The following is a 14,483-nucleotide window of genomic DNA, read 5'->3' as shown; positions in this document are numbered from 1 at the left end:
GCACTGTGTCAAATACCTTTTGAAAGTCTATGTACACCACATCAACAGCATTACCTTCATCGACCTTTTCTGTTACCTCTTCAAAAAATCTCCAGTAAGTCAGTTAAACACGATTTCCCCTTTAGAATTCCATGCTGGCTCTTCCTTATCAACCCATATTTTTCCGTGTGACTACTAATTCTATCCCGAATAATTGTTTCTAGAATCTTCCCCACCACTGAAGTTAAACTGGCTGGCCTGTAATTGCTGGGCTTATCCTTACAGCCTTTTTGAAGAAGGGAGTAACATTTGCAACTCTTCAGTCCTCTAGTACCTCCCCCGAGTCTAGGGAAGACTCCTCCAATGGGCTCCTTCCATGCTATGTTCTATGATTGAGTTCTGGGGCATCCTCCTATTTAAAGGCCAACTGTGGGTTCCACTGAGGTGACGATTCTGTGCTCCACCCTCCCCTTGCTTGGTCTTTGGAGGTCAGTAAACAAAAATGACAACAGGAAAAGTTCTGGCGATTTCAGTCCTCTGTTTATTATACACCAAGGAAACATAGAACTCGTCTTGTCTTAGCAGAACTGTAACAGATCTCTCCGGTCTTCCTAGTGTGAAGATCCATCTCCTTCCCATTGCTATTGGAGAGCGGGTTAGGGACCAAAGCCAATTAGGATAGTGGGTGTACCTACACCACATGGACCGTATTGGTTCAAGAAGTTGGCTTCTCATGGGCAAATAGGGGTGGGCAATAAAAGCGGAAATTGCACATGATTATCGGTGAATGAATAAATAAATGTGAGATTATGACCAGATAATTTGTTTCACTCACATTTGTTGAGAGATGATTGGTTGTCAAGATGCGGTTAGGAACTCTGCTGATCTTAGTCATAAATAATGCGTACGTATCTTATACATTCACCTGAGAGGGCAGACAGGGCTTCAGTTAAACACGTTAGATGAAAGCTGTCACCTCTAACAGTGTAGCACTCCCTCAGTTCTACACTGGGGTATGTCAGCCTGAACTATGGATTTGAATCTTTGGAATGGGTTAAGAGCTCACAGCTTTCTGACTCTGGGGTAAGAGGTTTGCCCACTCAGGCACTGCTGGCACAGGTCGAACTGGAATCCATTTCGGCAGCTTGAGAAACGTCTTCTTCAAGATGTTGGCTTTCTCCTTCGATCACCAGTGCACACTCCAGGCATTCTGCTTGGTCTGCCGACGTGCCACACTCTTCCACTGCATACAGGTGCCCATTGGGGCACTGGTACCAGTCTCTCTTTGCCACCTCTATATCTTTGGCCACCGACAGCCGCTCGTCCTCCGAGATCCACAGCCCCTCGCAGGGGAAGAGCTCCCTGATCTTCTCCAGGTCTCCCTTGATCTTCGCCTCTCTCTCCTCCGTCAGTTTCCCCTCCAGGTTCCCCAGGAGAGGGTCGATAGCCTTTGCCGCCTGCCCGGCCTGCTCCGCGCCCCTGGCCTCACAGTGACTGAGCAGCCGCATCAGGTCAGCTCGGTAGGATATCCTGGCAATCTCATTCCTGCACTCGCTCAGCTGCTGGCAGGTGAAGGTTACCCGCTTGTTGCCCAGCCACCAGTCCAGCCTGGTTAGCATCAACTCCAGACTCACCTGGCGCGCCACTGTGCAGGCTTTCGCTTGTTTTCTCACCATGTCCAGGAACCGGAAGATGCCAAGAGCTCTCTCCAGTGCCGCCAGCTCTGGAAGGGACTGAGCGACTTCTACCTTCTTGCGAATGTCGTACCTCTGCTCCATGTAATGCAGGTTGATGGAGGCGGCGATGATGCCCTCGGTCAGCAGCTGCTTCTTCTCCTCGATCTCCTGCGAGCTGCCCAGGGTTATGCTCTTCGCTTGGTTGATGCCCTGCCACCTTCTCTTGATGGCGGCGTTGTAGCGGCTGTGCCAGCGGATGGGCGTCCTGCACTTTGGGCAAGCCTCCAGCTGTAGGGGGCGTGGGCCCTCGGCCATCAGCCGGTCCATCCCGCTCACCTCCAGGACGTGGCCGCAGTCTCCCAGCACCACGAAGCGGGCGTCGGGGTCGCCCTCCGGGCCGAAGAAGGCGGCGGTCAGCTCAGCCGCGTGGCACAGGCGGCACAGGGCGGGGCAGTCCTCCCCGCACAGGCCGACGCAGGGGTGTCCACAGGGAAGGGTCTGGTCGCAGGGCTGGTCACAGCGGGGACGGTCACATTCCTCGAAGCAGGCCCGGCTGCACCGGTAGTGTTTGCACCTCCACGGGCACGGCTTCAGGCACGGGCTGCAGGTCTCGCGGCACTTCTCCTGGCACTGGCCATGCCAGCACCGGTAGGCGCACGGCAGCCGGCAAGGCTGGCAGCCGTCGGCGCAGGGATCCTTGCACTGGTGCCCGCAGAGCAGCAGCTGCCCGCATTTCCGATTACAGCCCCGGTGCAGCCGGCCCGCGAGGCAGTCCCTGCAGGTGCCCACGCACGGGTGCCCGCACTCCAGCACCTCCGTGCACCTGCCCATGCATGGGAAGTCGGCGCAGTTTTTGCTGCATTGCTGCTGGCACTCGTGCCCGCACTCCAGGAGTCGCTCACACGGGCGGTCACAGGGCACGGCCTCCGAAGCGGGGCTGCACGGCACCTTCCGGGCATGCCCACACTCTGGCAAAACCTTCTCCACCGTCTCCATGCACGGGCCGCACTCTTCCCAACAGCGCTTGGGGCACCTATGCCCCCCAGCGCAGAGCGTCCGGCCACAGGGCTCCTTGCAGCGGTACCCCCGCTGCCCTCGACTGTGCGCGTGGCAACGGTGTTTGCAGAGGTGGCCACACTCCAGCGGGGAGCCACAGGGATGGTCACAGGCCCAGTCAAGGGAGCGCTGGAAATCCTGCGGGGACTTGAGGATGATTCGGCCTTCCGGGTGGTTTGGACAGGGCAGGGGGAGGCCTTTCCCCACGAGACCCTTTTCCTTCAGCGCCTGAAGAAGCTTCTCCCACATCTTCCTTTCCGGGCTCTGCAGCAGCTTCTGGAAGTTCCCCACGCAGTAGAATCCCATCCTGGCTCTGGAGAAAGCCACACATAAATGGTTCTGGTCCCGCAAGAGGTCAGTCCTCTCCTCCCAGTTGCTACGGACCAGAGACAGCAGAACGATATCGTTTGCCTCCCCCTGGAAATCGTCAACAGCCTTGACCGAAATAGAGGCCATCCCAAGTTCCCGGACCATCGAGCGGATCCTCCACATCTGGGCCATGTAGGGAGTCAGGATGGTGATCTGCTCTGTGGTGTATCCCTGCCTCAGAAGATGTTGACAGAGTCCAACTAGGAACTGGGCCTCATGAGTGTTGCTGTGGCTCAGGGACTCGGTGTTATTATCCTCATCCATTTGATGCTCAATGAAGAAGATATTCGTTGCTAGACCCTGGGGAGAATCAAGAAAGACCAAGTCAGGACTGAATGGGCTTCAATCAAAATACTTACTCACCAAAGGTACTGCCCTAGCTTTCCACCCCCTATCCCCCCAACCCAACACTTCATTGCTAACCAACAAGCTGAGGAAGTGGCCAGCGGCACATATTCAGCTGTGGGGGTGATCTCAAAGCTGACCCTGTCCTTCTCAAATGGTCAAGCTGTGATCTACTGGCCAACTCTCCCTCCACCCTAGCCCAAGGATACTGAGAGGATCATTAGCATGTCGGCCGTCACTCCGATTAGGTTTGTTCTTAGTCCGTGGCCAACATTGCCCAAGGTAGGAACTCCCCTCCTGACTCCCCAACGTCACAAGTCAGGAGTGTGATGGAATACTCCTCACTTGCCTGGATGAGCACAGCTCCCACAACGCTCAAGAAGCTCGACACCGTCCAGGACAAAGCAGCTCACTTGATCGGCACCACATCCACAAACATTCACTCCCTCCACCACTGACACACCTTTCAAACCCGCAACCTCTACCACCTAAAAGTTATTATCCGCGTCTAATTTCACTCGAGAAGGTGGTGGTGAGCTGCCTTCTTGAGCTGCTGCAGTCCCTGTGGTGTAGGTACACCCACAGTGCTGTTAGGAAGGGAGTTCCAGGATTTTAACCCAGTGACAGTGAAGGAACGGCCGATATATTTCCAAGTCAGGATGGTGAGTGACTGGGAGGCGGTGGTGTTCCCATCTACCTGCTGCCCTTTGATATTCCGGGCAGGGATGTGTGGAAGGAACAGGGTAGCGTGGGATTAATGGGATAACTCTTTAAAAGAGCCAGGTCAGGCATGATGGGCCAAATTACCCCCTTACTGCGCTGTTTCTTTATGTGTGGAATGAAGACGAGTGCTTGGTGTCACACTACCCACATATTATTGAGATTCTTACCTTGATATCTTCATAGAGTGACACTGATTTGTGATCTTTGAGATTGGAGTAGAAGACGGAGGTCATTAGCTGGGAGATTTCAGGTCTCATTCGGTGCTGGGAGCAAATTAAAGAGAGACGATTGCAGGTTATAACAGCTCCATGCATAAGGTTTCTCACTCAACAGCTTGAACAGGGGGGTGAAAAGCTCACCGCTCTCCGGGGAAGAGAAGAATACTCGATTCACCCCCGGCCACGTGCATCGCAGCCAGTGAAGTACTTTTTAAAAATGCACTCGCTGCTGTATTCAGGACAACACAGCCAGCAATTGAAGCAGAGCAAGTGAGAGAATGATCAGATAATCGGATTTTTCTGGTGAGGTTGGTTGACGGTTTAACATCAGCCAAAATGCCAGGGAGAACTCTTCTTCAAAGTAGTGGGCATCAGGTCTTTTAGGTCCATCCAAGAGGACAGACAGGAACTCTGTTAATGTCTCGTCCAAAAGACGGCAGCCTCTTGACAGGGCAGCACCCCACTGGAACACCACCTGGTGGCGTGGTGCTCCCTCAGTACCGACCCTCTGGCAGTGCGGCACCCCCCCAGTAATGCACTGGGAGTAACAGCCTGGATATGTGCATTTAATTTCTGCAATTATAACTTTGGCAGGCTGCTCTATAGAGAGCTGGTATGAACTAGGATGGGCTGAATGGCCTCCTTCTGTGCTGTAAATGACTGTATGACTCAGGGAACCTCTGAGGAACTGGTTCAAGCAGCTTTGGTGTCGTTTCTGTGGATAATCAGGAGGCTCCCCTCCCCCTTCCCACTGAGGGGAGAGACACTAACGTTTTGTCAAGACTGACAGTCTAATATTGTGTGTGGGTGTGTGTGCATCTGTACCTTTGTGCGTGTGTGTGCGCGCGTGTGTCCACCTGTGCCTTTGTGTGTGTGCGCGCGTGTGCCTTTGTGTGTGCGCGTGCATGCATGTCTGTGCCTTTCTGCGTGTGCGTGTGGGTCTGTGCCTTTGTGCGTGTACGTTTGTGCCTTTGTGTGTGTGCGCGTCTGTGTGTGTGTCTGTGCCTGCGCACATCTGTGCCTGTGTGTGTGCGTCTGTGTGTGTGTCTGTGCCTGCGCACGTCTGTGCGTCTGTGCCTGTGTGTGCGCGCCTGTGCCTGTGTGTGCACACATGTGTGCGTCTGTGCCCTTGTGCATACGTGTGCGTGCATGCGCGTCTGCGCCCTTCTGCGTGTGGGTCTGTGCTTTTGTGCGTGTACATTTGTGCCTTTGTGTGTGTGTGCGTGTCTGTGCCTGTGTGCGCACACGTGTGTGCGTCTGTGCCTGTGTGTTTGCATGTGCATCTGTGCCTGTGTGTGTGCGTGTGCGTCTGTGCCTGTGTGCGCACACGTGTGTGCGTCTGTGCCTGTGTGTGTGCGTGTGCGTCTGTGCCTGTGTGTGTGTGTGCGTGTCTGTGCCTGTGTGCGCACACGTGTGTGCGTCTGTGCCTGTGTGTGTGCATGTGCATCTGTGCCTGTGTGTGTATGTGTGCGTCTGTGCCTGTGCCTATGTGTGTATGTGTGCTTCTGTGCCTGTGTGTGTGCATCTGTGCCTGTGTGTGTATGTGTGCGTCTGTGCCTGTGTGTGTATGTGTGTGTCTGTGCCTGTGTGTGTATGTGTGCTTCTGTGCCTGTGTGTGTGCATCTGTGCCTGTGTGTGTATGTGTGCGTCTGTGCCTGTGTGTGTATGTGTGTGTCTGTGCCTGTGTGTGTATGTGTGCTTCTGTACCTGTGTGTGTGGGTGTGCATGTGCATCTGTGCCTGTGTGTGTATGTGTGCGTCTGTGCCTGTGTGTGTATGTGTGGCAGTGTGTGCACCTGTCTGTGTGCAGTCTATCCCAATATAACCTGGGTTAAGTCTGCCTGAAGTGTACTTACAGCCAACAGGCAGGAACATCCTCCCTAAACTGTTTGGACTGGACTTAATCCCGGTCCCAGAAGTGAAAGACCAAAACCCACTGATTCTCCGAGAATTTTTTCCCATCTGGAAAGGTGCTGGATCAGTCTGATAATCTGGGAATCTCGCCCTAGTACCTGATGACTCAGCTGCTCATATGGAATCCGGTTTTTAATCATCCGCTCAAACAGTGATACATCCAGGCGATACTCAGAGCCCAGTTTATAATCCATTAACTTCGGTTTCAGCTGCAAAAAACAAAACGTGAAAGATTCAAGAGAGGGAACAGTCCAGACTTTTCTCTGACTGAACTTCCTCAGGTCCTCTCTCTATTTCTAACTGTATCCAGCCCAAACAGTATTCCATCCCAATATTCCAACATGTATTACATCCCAGTATTCCACTCCAATATTCCAACATGTATTACATCCCAGTATTCCACCCCAATATTCCAACATGTATTACATCCCAGTATTCCACTCCAATATTCCAACATGTATTACATCCCAGTATTCCACCCCAATATTCCAACATGTATTACATCCCAGTATTCCACCCCAATATTCCAACATGTATTACATCCCAGTATTCCACTCCAATATTCTTGCTGTCAACCATTACAATTCTGTTGGATTCTCATTAACATCCTTTGAGGAAAAGAAACGTGACTGGGGTCCATGTTTTAAAATTCCATCATGGGATGTGAGCTCTGTTCGCAAGACCAGCATTTATTGCCCATCTCTAACTGCCCTTGAACTGGGTGGCTTGCTAGGCCATTTCAGAGGGCAGTAAAGAGTCAACCACATTGCCTTGGGTCTGGAGTCACATGTACATAAGAAACATAAGAAATAGGAACAGGAGTAGACCATTCGGCCCCTCGAGCCTGCTCCACCATTCAATAAGATCGTGGCTGATCTTCTTGAGTTTCGATTTCCACATTCCCAGCTACCCCCCAATAGCCTTTGATTCCCTTGCCTAGCAAGAATCTATCTACCTCTGCCTTAAAAACATTCAATGACCCCGCCTCCACCTCCTTCTGGCCCAAAGTTGCACAATCCTCTGAGAGCGAAAAATCTCTCCTCATCTCTGTCCTAAAAGGGTGACCCCTAATTTTAAAACAGTGCCCCCTAGTTCTGGACTCACCCACAAGAGGAAACATCCTTTCCATGTCCACCTTGTCAAGGCCGTTCAGGATCTTGTAAACTTCAATCAAATCACCCCTCACTCTTCTAAACTCCAGTGGAAACAAGCCCAGTCTGTCCAGCCTTTCCTCATAAGACAACCCACGCATTCCAGGTATCAATCTAGTAAACCTCCTCTGAACCACCTCCAATCCATTTACATCCTTCCTTAAATAAGGAGACCAAAACTGCACACAGTATTCGAGGTGCAGTCTCACCAATACCCTGTATAACTGAAGCACAACATCCTTAATGTAGGCCAGACCAGGTAAGGATGGCAGATTTCCTTCCCTAAAGGACATTAGTGAACCAGATGGGTTTTTACAACAATCGATAACAGTTTCATGGTCACTATTATGGTGTCTAGTTTTCAATTCCAGATTAATTAATGGAATTTTTAAATTTTACCACAGTCATGGTGAAATTTGAACCCATGTCTCCAAAGAATGAGCCTGGACCTCTGGATAGGTTCTTGATTGGTAAGGGGTTCAAAGGTTACGGGGAGAAGGCGGGAGAATGAGGTTGAGAAACTTATCAGCCATGATTGAATGGCGGAGCAGACTCGATGGGCCGAATGGCCTAATTTCTGCTCCTATGTTTTATGGTCTTATTATTAGGTCAGTGTCATTATCACTACACCACCATGTCCCCAGTGGTTTCACCCATGGTTTGAAGGTTCTAACTAAATGTACCTTAACCCTTGAAGATAATTGATTGGTTCTGAATGAGGAGGACATGATGAGAAAACAGGACAAAGGTCTCTCAGCTCCTAGAGCTCGCTGTCAGAACATAGCTAATCTTAATCCCATTTCCCCATCTTTGCTCCATGTCCTTCGATATCAATCTACCCAATAAAAATCCTTCAATCTACCCAATAAAAATCCTTCAATCTACCCAATAAAAATCCTTCAATCTACCCAATAACAATCCTTCAATCTACCCAATAACAATCCTTCAATCTACCCAATAACAATCCTTCAATCTACCCAATAACAATCCTTCAATCTACCCAATAACAATCCTTCAATCTACCCAATAACAATCCTTCAATCTCCCCAAAAAAATCCTTCAATCTCCCCAATAAAAATCCTTCAATCTACCCAATAAAAATCCTTCAATCTACCCAATAAAAATCCTTCAATCTACCCAGTAAAAATCCTTCAATCTACCCAATAAAAATCCTTCAATCTACCCAATAAAAATCCTTCAATATACCCGATAAAAATCCTTCAATCTACCCAATAAAAATCCTTCAATCTACCCAATAAAAATCCTTCAATCTCCCCAATAAAAATCCTTCAATCTACCCAATAAAAATCCTTCAATCTACCCAATAAAAATCCTTCAATCTACCCAATAAAAATCCTTCAATCTGCCCAATAAAAATCCTTCAATATCCCCAATAAAAATCTATCCACCTCAAGTGCTGGAAATTTTCATTGACCATTGGCACCCACAGCCTTTCCCCGGCAGAGAGTTAATCTGGGATTTTGTTCCTTTAGGTACATGTCACATCAGACAAAGCCATTAGTGTAAATCAGGACCTTGTTACCTTGAGAGTGCGAGTGCCCAGTGGCTCCCAGTGAGTGAGCGGGCACGAGGAAAAGCCCACTGGCTCCCAGTGAGCGAGCGGGGGTGAGGAAATCCCCAGTGGCTCCCAGTGAGCGAGCGAAGAAAGTACCACTAGGTCCCAGTGAGAGAGAGCAAGGAAATCCCTACTGGTCCCAGTGAGAGTGAGGAAAACGCCACTGGTCGCAGTGGGAGAGTGACAAAATTCCCACCAAGTCCCGGTCTTTGCCAGTGGACACGGCCTTTACCTGGTTGTAATCACCAATCATGATCAGGTGTTGACAGTGCGGAGTCAATGTGGTCAACACGTGGGCCTCGAGTACCTCAGCCGCCTCTTCCATGATCACAATTCGTGGCTTAACTCTCTGCAGCAGAGCTCTGTACTTAGCAGCCCCTGCAAAAAGGAGGCAAAATTAGAGGCAGCCTATCAGAACGCGTGCAGCATTCACTACAAGGTGGGTGAATTGATGGCACGGAGAGAAGCAAATGGGTATTGTCTATTTGCCATTACTGAGACGTGGCTGCAGGGTGACCGAGGAAATTGGACATAGAGGAAGGACGGACAAAAAAGGAAAAGGAGGTGGGGTAGCACTTACAATAAGGGATGAGGCCAGTACATCGGCAAGAGAAGATCTTAGACTGGAAGAACAAGATGTGGAATCAGTTTGGGTGGAGCCAAGAAACAGCAAGGGAGAGCAAACATTGGTGGGAGTTGTTTATAGGCCACCAAACAGTAGGGCACAGTATAAATCAGGAAACTAGAGGTGCATGTAACAAGGATAAAACAGTCATCAAGGGGGGGCTTCGATCGACATGTAGACTGGGTAAATCTAACTAGCACTAGGGGGGGGGGAGAAAACAGAGAACGACAGACCTGTTACCCTGACCTCAGTTGTAGGGAAAATACCAGAATCGATGATAAGGGGTGTGATAACTGGACACTTAGAAAATAATGCTCTGATTGGACAGAGTCAACATGCATTTATGAAAGGGAAATTATGTTTGACACACTTTTTTTTTTTAAAAAGAGTTTTTTTTGGGGAAGATACTAGCAGAATAGATAAGGGAGAACAAGTGGATGTGATGTATTTGGATTGTCAGAAGGTCTCACACAGAGGGTTAGTAAACAAAACCAGGGCACATGGTATATGGGGGAATATTCTGGCAGAGAGTGAGGATTTGTTAATGGACAGAAAACAGAGAGTAGGAATAAAACAGATCATTCCCAGGCTAGTATCCAGTGGTGTACCAGAAGCATCTGGGCCCCAGTTGTTCACAATCTATATCAATAATTCAGATGTGGGGGCCAAATTATAAACATTTCCAAGTTTGAGGATGACACAAAACTAGGTGAGGACGTGAGTTGTGAGGATGTTGTCAAAAGGCTTCAAGGGGATTTGGACAGGGTTAGCGAGTGGGCAAAAACACGGCAAATGGAATATAATGTGGAAAAACTGAAATTATCAACTTTGGAAGGAGGAATGGAGGTGCAGAGTATTTCATAACCGGGCTGCACTGTCGGAGGGCGAGTGCTGAGGGAGCACCGCACTGTCGGAGGGCGAGTGCTGAGGGAGCACCGCACTGTCGGAGGGCGAGTGCTGAGGGAGCACCGCACTGTCGGAGGGCGAGTGCTGAGGGAGCACCGCACTGTCGGAGGGCGAGTGCTGAGGGAGCACCGCACTGTCGGAGGGCGAGTGCTGAGGGAGCACCGCACTGTCGGAGGGCGAGTGCTGAGGGAGCACCGCACTGTCGGAGGGCGAGTGCTGAGGGAGCACCGCACTGTCGGAGGGCGAGTGCTGAGGGAGCACCGCACTGTCGGAGGGAGAGTGCTGAGGGAGCACCGCACTGTCGGAGGGAGAGTGCTGAGGGAGCACCGCACTGTCGGAGGGAGAGTGCTGAGGGAGCACCGCACTGTCGGAGGGAGAGTGCTGAGGGAGCACCGCACTGTCGGAGGGAGAGTGCTGAGGGAGCACCGCACTGTCGGAGGGAGAGTGCTGAGGGAGCACCGCACTGTCGGAGGGCGAGTGCTGAGGGAGCACCGCACTGTCGGAGGGAGAGTGCTGAGGGAGCACCGCACCGTCGGAGGGAGAGTGCTGAGGGAGCACCGCACCGTCGGAGGGAGAGTGCTGAGGGAGCACCGCACTGTCGGAGGGAGAGTGCTGAGGGAGCACCGCACTGTCGGAGGGAGAGTGCTGAGGGAGCACCGCACTGTCGGAGGGAGAGTGCTGAGGTAGCACCACACTGTCGGGGGTGGAGGGGGGGGCGAGTGCTGAGGGAGCACCGCACTGTCGGAGGGCGAGTGCTGAGGGAGCACCGCACTGTCGGAGGGCGAGTGCTGAGGGAGCACCGCACTGTCGGAGGGCGAGTGCTGAGGGAGCACCGCACTGTCGGAGGGAGAGTGCTGAGGGAGCACCGCACTGTCGGAGGGAGAGTGCTGAGGGAGCACCGCACTGTCGGAGGGAGAGTGCTGAGGGAGCACCGCACTGTCGGAGGGAGAGTGCTGAGGGAGCACCGCACTGTCGGAGGGAGAGTGCTGAGGGAGCACCGCACTGTCGGAGGGAGAGTGCTGAGGGAGCACCGCACTGTCGGAGGGCGAGTGCTGAGGGAGCACCGCACTGTCGGAGGGAGAGTGCTGAGGGAGCACCGCACTGTCGGAGGGAGAGTGCTGAGGGAGCACCGCACTGTCGGAGGGAGAGTGCTGAGGGAGCACCGCACTGTCGGAGGGAGAGTGCTGAGGTAGCACCACACTGTCGGGGGTGGGGTGGTGGGGGGGGGGGGTGGGGGGGGTGAGTGCTGAGGGAGCACCGCACTGTCGGGGGTGGGGTGGTGGGGGGGGGGGGTGGGGGGGGTGAGTGCTGAGGGAGCACCGCACTGTCGGGGGTGGGGGGAGGGGGGGGGCCAGTGCTGAGGTAGCACCGCACTGTCGGGGGTGGGGTGGTGGGGGGGGGGGGTGGGGGGGGTGAGTGCTGAGGGAGCACCGCACTGTCGGGGGTGGGGGGAGGGGGGGGGCCAGTGCTGAGGTAGCACCGCACTGTCGGGGGTGGGGTGGTGGGGGGGGGGGGTGGGGGGGGTGAGTGCTGAGGGAGCACCGCACTGTCGGGGGTGGGGGGAGGGGGGGGGCCAGTGCTGAGGTAGCACCGCACTGTCGGGGGTGGAGGGGGGGGCGAGTGCTGAGGGAGCACCGCACTGTCGGAGGGCGAGTGCTGAGGGAGCACCGCACTGTCGGAGGGCGAGTGCTGAGGGAGCACCGCACTGTCGGAGGGCGAGTGCTGAGGGAGCACCGCACTGTCGGAGGGCGAGTGCTGAGGGAGCACCGCACTGTCGGGGGTGGAGGGGGGGGCGAGTGCTGAGGGAGCACCGCACTGTCGGGGGGGGTAGGGGGGTGAGTACTGAGGTAGCACTGCACTGTTGGCAGGTCAGTGCTGAAAGAGCCCCGCACTGCCCCCGAAGCCATTTTTCAGATAAGATGTGAAACCGAGGCCCCATTTGCCCTCTCACGTGGATGTAAAATATCACAGGATGCCAATATTTAGCCTTCAACCTGCACCAATAAAAACAGGGTTCTTGTTCAGCCAGCTGTTTGTGGGAGCTTGCTGTGCGCAGATTGCTGCTGTACAATAAAAGCTACCACAGTTACAATATTTGATTGTAAAGCAGTTTGGGACATCCTGAGAATGTGATCAGTTCTGATATAAACACGATCCTTCATTGATGGGACTAGTCTCCATATTGTTATGACCTTCTCTTTGATATTGCTGTCTTCTTCAATCTGACTCGATGCCTGTATGTCCGTTATACCTGTGGTTGTCATGCCAAGAACATCAGTCGTTTTAAGGATCATTACGTCTTCCTCTACAATCAACTCTGACAGATCCTGTGCCTCTTTCTCATACAAACACAAATTTTCATTTAGAGAGGCTTGGAATTTCTCTTCATAGGCCAGTTTCCATTTCCTAAAGAAAAAAGTTACAGTTCTCATCCAATTTATCTTGTAGTTCAGATATTATCATCCTTTCATGGACAAGATTATCATTTTCATCATTGCTTAACCGCTTTTGGTTTTAGTGCTTTCCAAGCTGAGGGACGATAGTGAATCAAACACTTCCCAAGATAGGTACAGCACGGGGTTAGATACAGAGTAAAGCTCCCTCTATACTGTCCCCATTAAACACTCCCAGGACAGGTACAGCACGGGGTTAGATACAGAGTAAAGCTCCCTCTATACTGTCCCCATTAAACACTCCCAGGACAGGTACAGCACGGGGTTAGATACAGAGTAAAGCTCCCTCTATACTGTCCCCATCAAACACTCCCAGGGCAGGTACAGCACGGGGTTAGATACAGAGTAAAGCTCCCTCCACACTGTCCCCATCAAACACTCCCAACGGGGGTACAGCACGGGGTTAGATACAGAGTAAAGCTCCCTCTACACTGTCCCCATCAAACACTCCCAGGGTAGGTACAGCACGGGGTTAGATACAGAGTAAAGCTCCCTCTACACTGTCCCCATCAAATACTCCCAGGACAGATAAGGTACAGCACGGGGTTAGATACAGAGTAAAGCTCCCTCTACACTGTCCCCACAAACACTCCCAGGGCAGGTACAGCACGGAGTTAGATACAGAGTAAAGCTCCCTCTACACTGTCCCCATCAAATACTCCCAGGACAGATACAGCACAGGGTTAGATACAGAGTATAGCTCCCTCTACACTGTCCCCATCAAACATTCCCAGGACAGGTACAGCACAGGGTTAGATACAGAGTAAAGCTCCCTCTATACTGTCCCCATCAAACACTCCCAGGACAGGTACAGCACGGGGTTAGATACAGAGTAAAGCTCCCTCTACACTGTCCCCATCAAACACTCCCAGGACAGGTACAGCACGGGGTAGATACAGAGTAAAGCTCCCTCTACACTGTCCCCATCAAACACTCCCAGGACAGGTATAGCACGGGGTCAGATACAGAGTAAAGCTCCCTCTACACTGTCCCCATCAAACACTCCCAGGACAGGTACAGCACGGGGTTAGATACAGAGTAAAGCTCCCTCTACACTGTCCCCATCAAATGCTCCCAGGACAGGTACAGCACGGGGTCAGATACAGAGTAAAGCTCCCTCTACACTGTCCCCATCAAACACTCCCAGGACAGGTACAGCACGGGGTTAGATACAGAGTAAAGCTCCCTCTACACTGTCCCCATCAAATGCTCCCAGGACAGGTACAGCACGGGGTTAGATACAGAGTAAAGCTCCCTCTACACTGTCCCCATCAAACACTCCCAGGACAGGTACAGCACGGGGTCAGATACAGAGTAAAGCTCCCTCTACACTGTCCCCATCAAACACTCCCAGGGCAGGTACAGCACGGGGTTAGATACAGGGTAAAGCTCCCTCTACACTGTCCTCATCAAACACTCCCAGGACAGGTACAGCACGGGATTAAATACAGGGTAAATCCTCACACCAAAGAGTTTATACTGTCAGAAGTGCC

The 14,483-nt window shown here is 52.2% G+C and overlaps 1 protein-coding gene across 1 annotated transcript in view; it reads right to left on the bottom strand.

Moving 5' to 3' along the window:
* Positions 1–497: 497 nt before the first annotated feature.
* LOC144675172 (NFX1-type zinc finger-containing protein 1-like) overlaps positions 498–14,483 on the bottom strand; it is a 35,605-nt gene continuing 21,619 nt past the window's right edge. The window contains exons 9-13 of the mRNA XM_078536125.1: positions 12,789–12,943; positions 9,239–9,384; positions 6,378–6,488; positions 4,316–4,411; positions 498–3,380 (exon numbers count right to left, since the gene is read on the bottom strand). Of these exons, the coding sequence (XP_078392251.1) occupies positions 1,080–3,380; positions 4,316–4,411; positions 6,378–6,488; positions 9,239–9,384; positions 12,789–12,943 (2,809 nt within the window). The 3' untranslated portion in view covers positions 498–1,079. The remainder of the gene's footprint in view (positions 3,381–4,315; positions 4,412–6,377; positions 6,489–9,238; positions 9,385–12,788; positions 12,944–14,483) is intronic.

This window comes from Cetorhinus maximus, chromosome 3, assembly GCF_964194155.1.
Source record: "Cetorhinus maximus chromosome 3, sCetMax3.hap1.1, whole genome shotgun sequence".
Lineage (NCBI taxonomy): Eukaryota > Metazoa > Chordata > Chondrichthyes > Lamniformes > Cetorhinidae > Cetorhinus > Cetorhinus maximus.
This window is presented reverse-complemented; position numbering and strand designations above follow the sequence as displayed.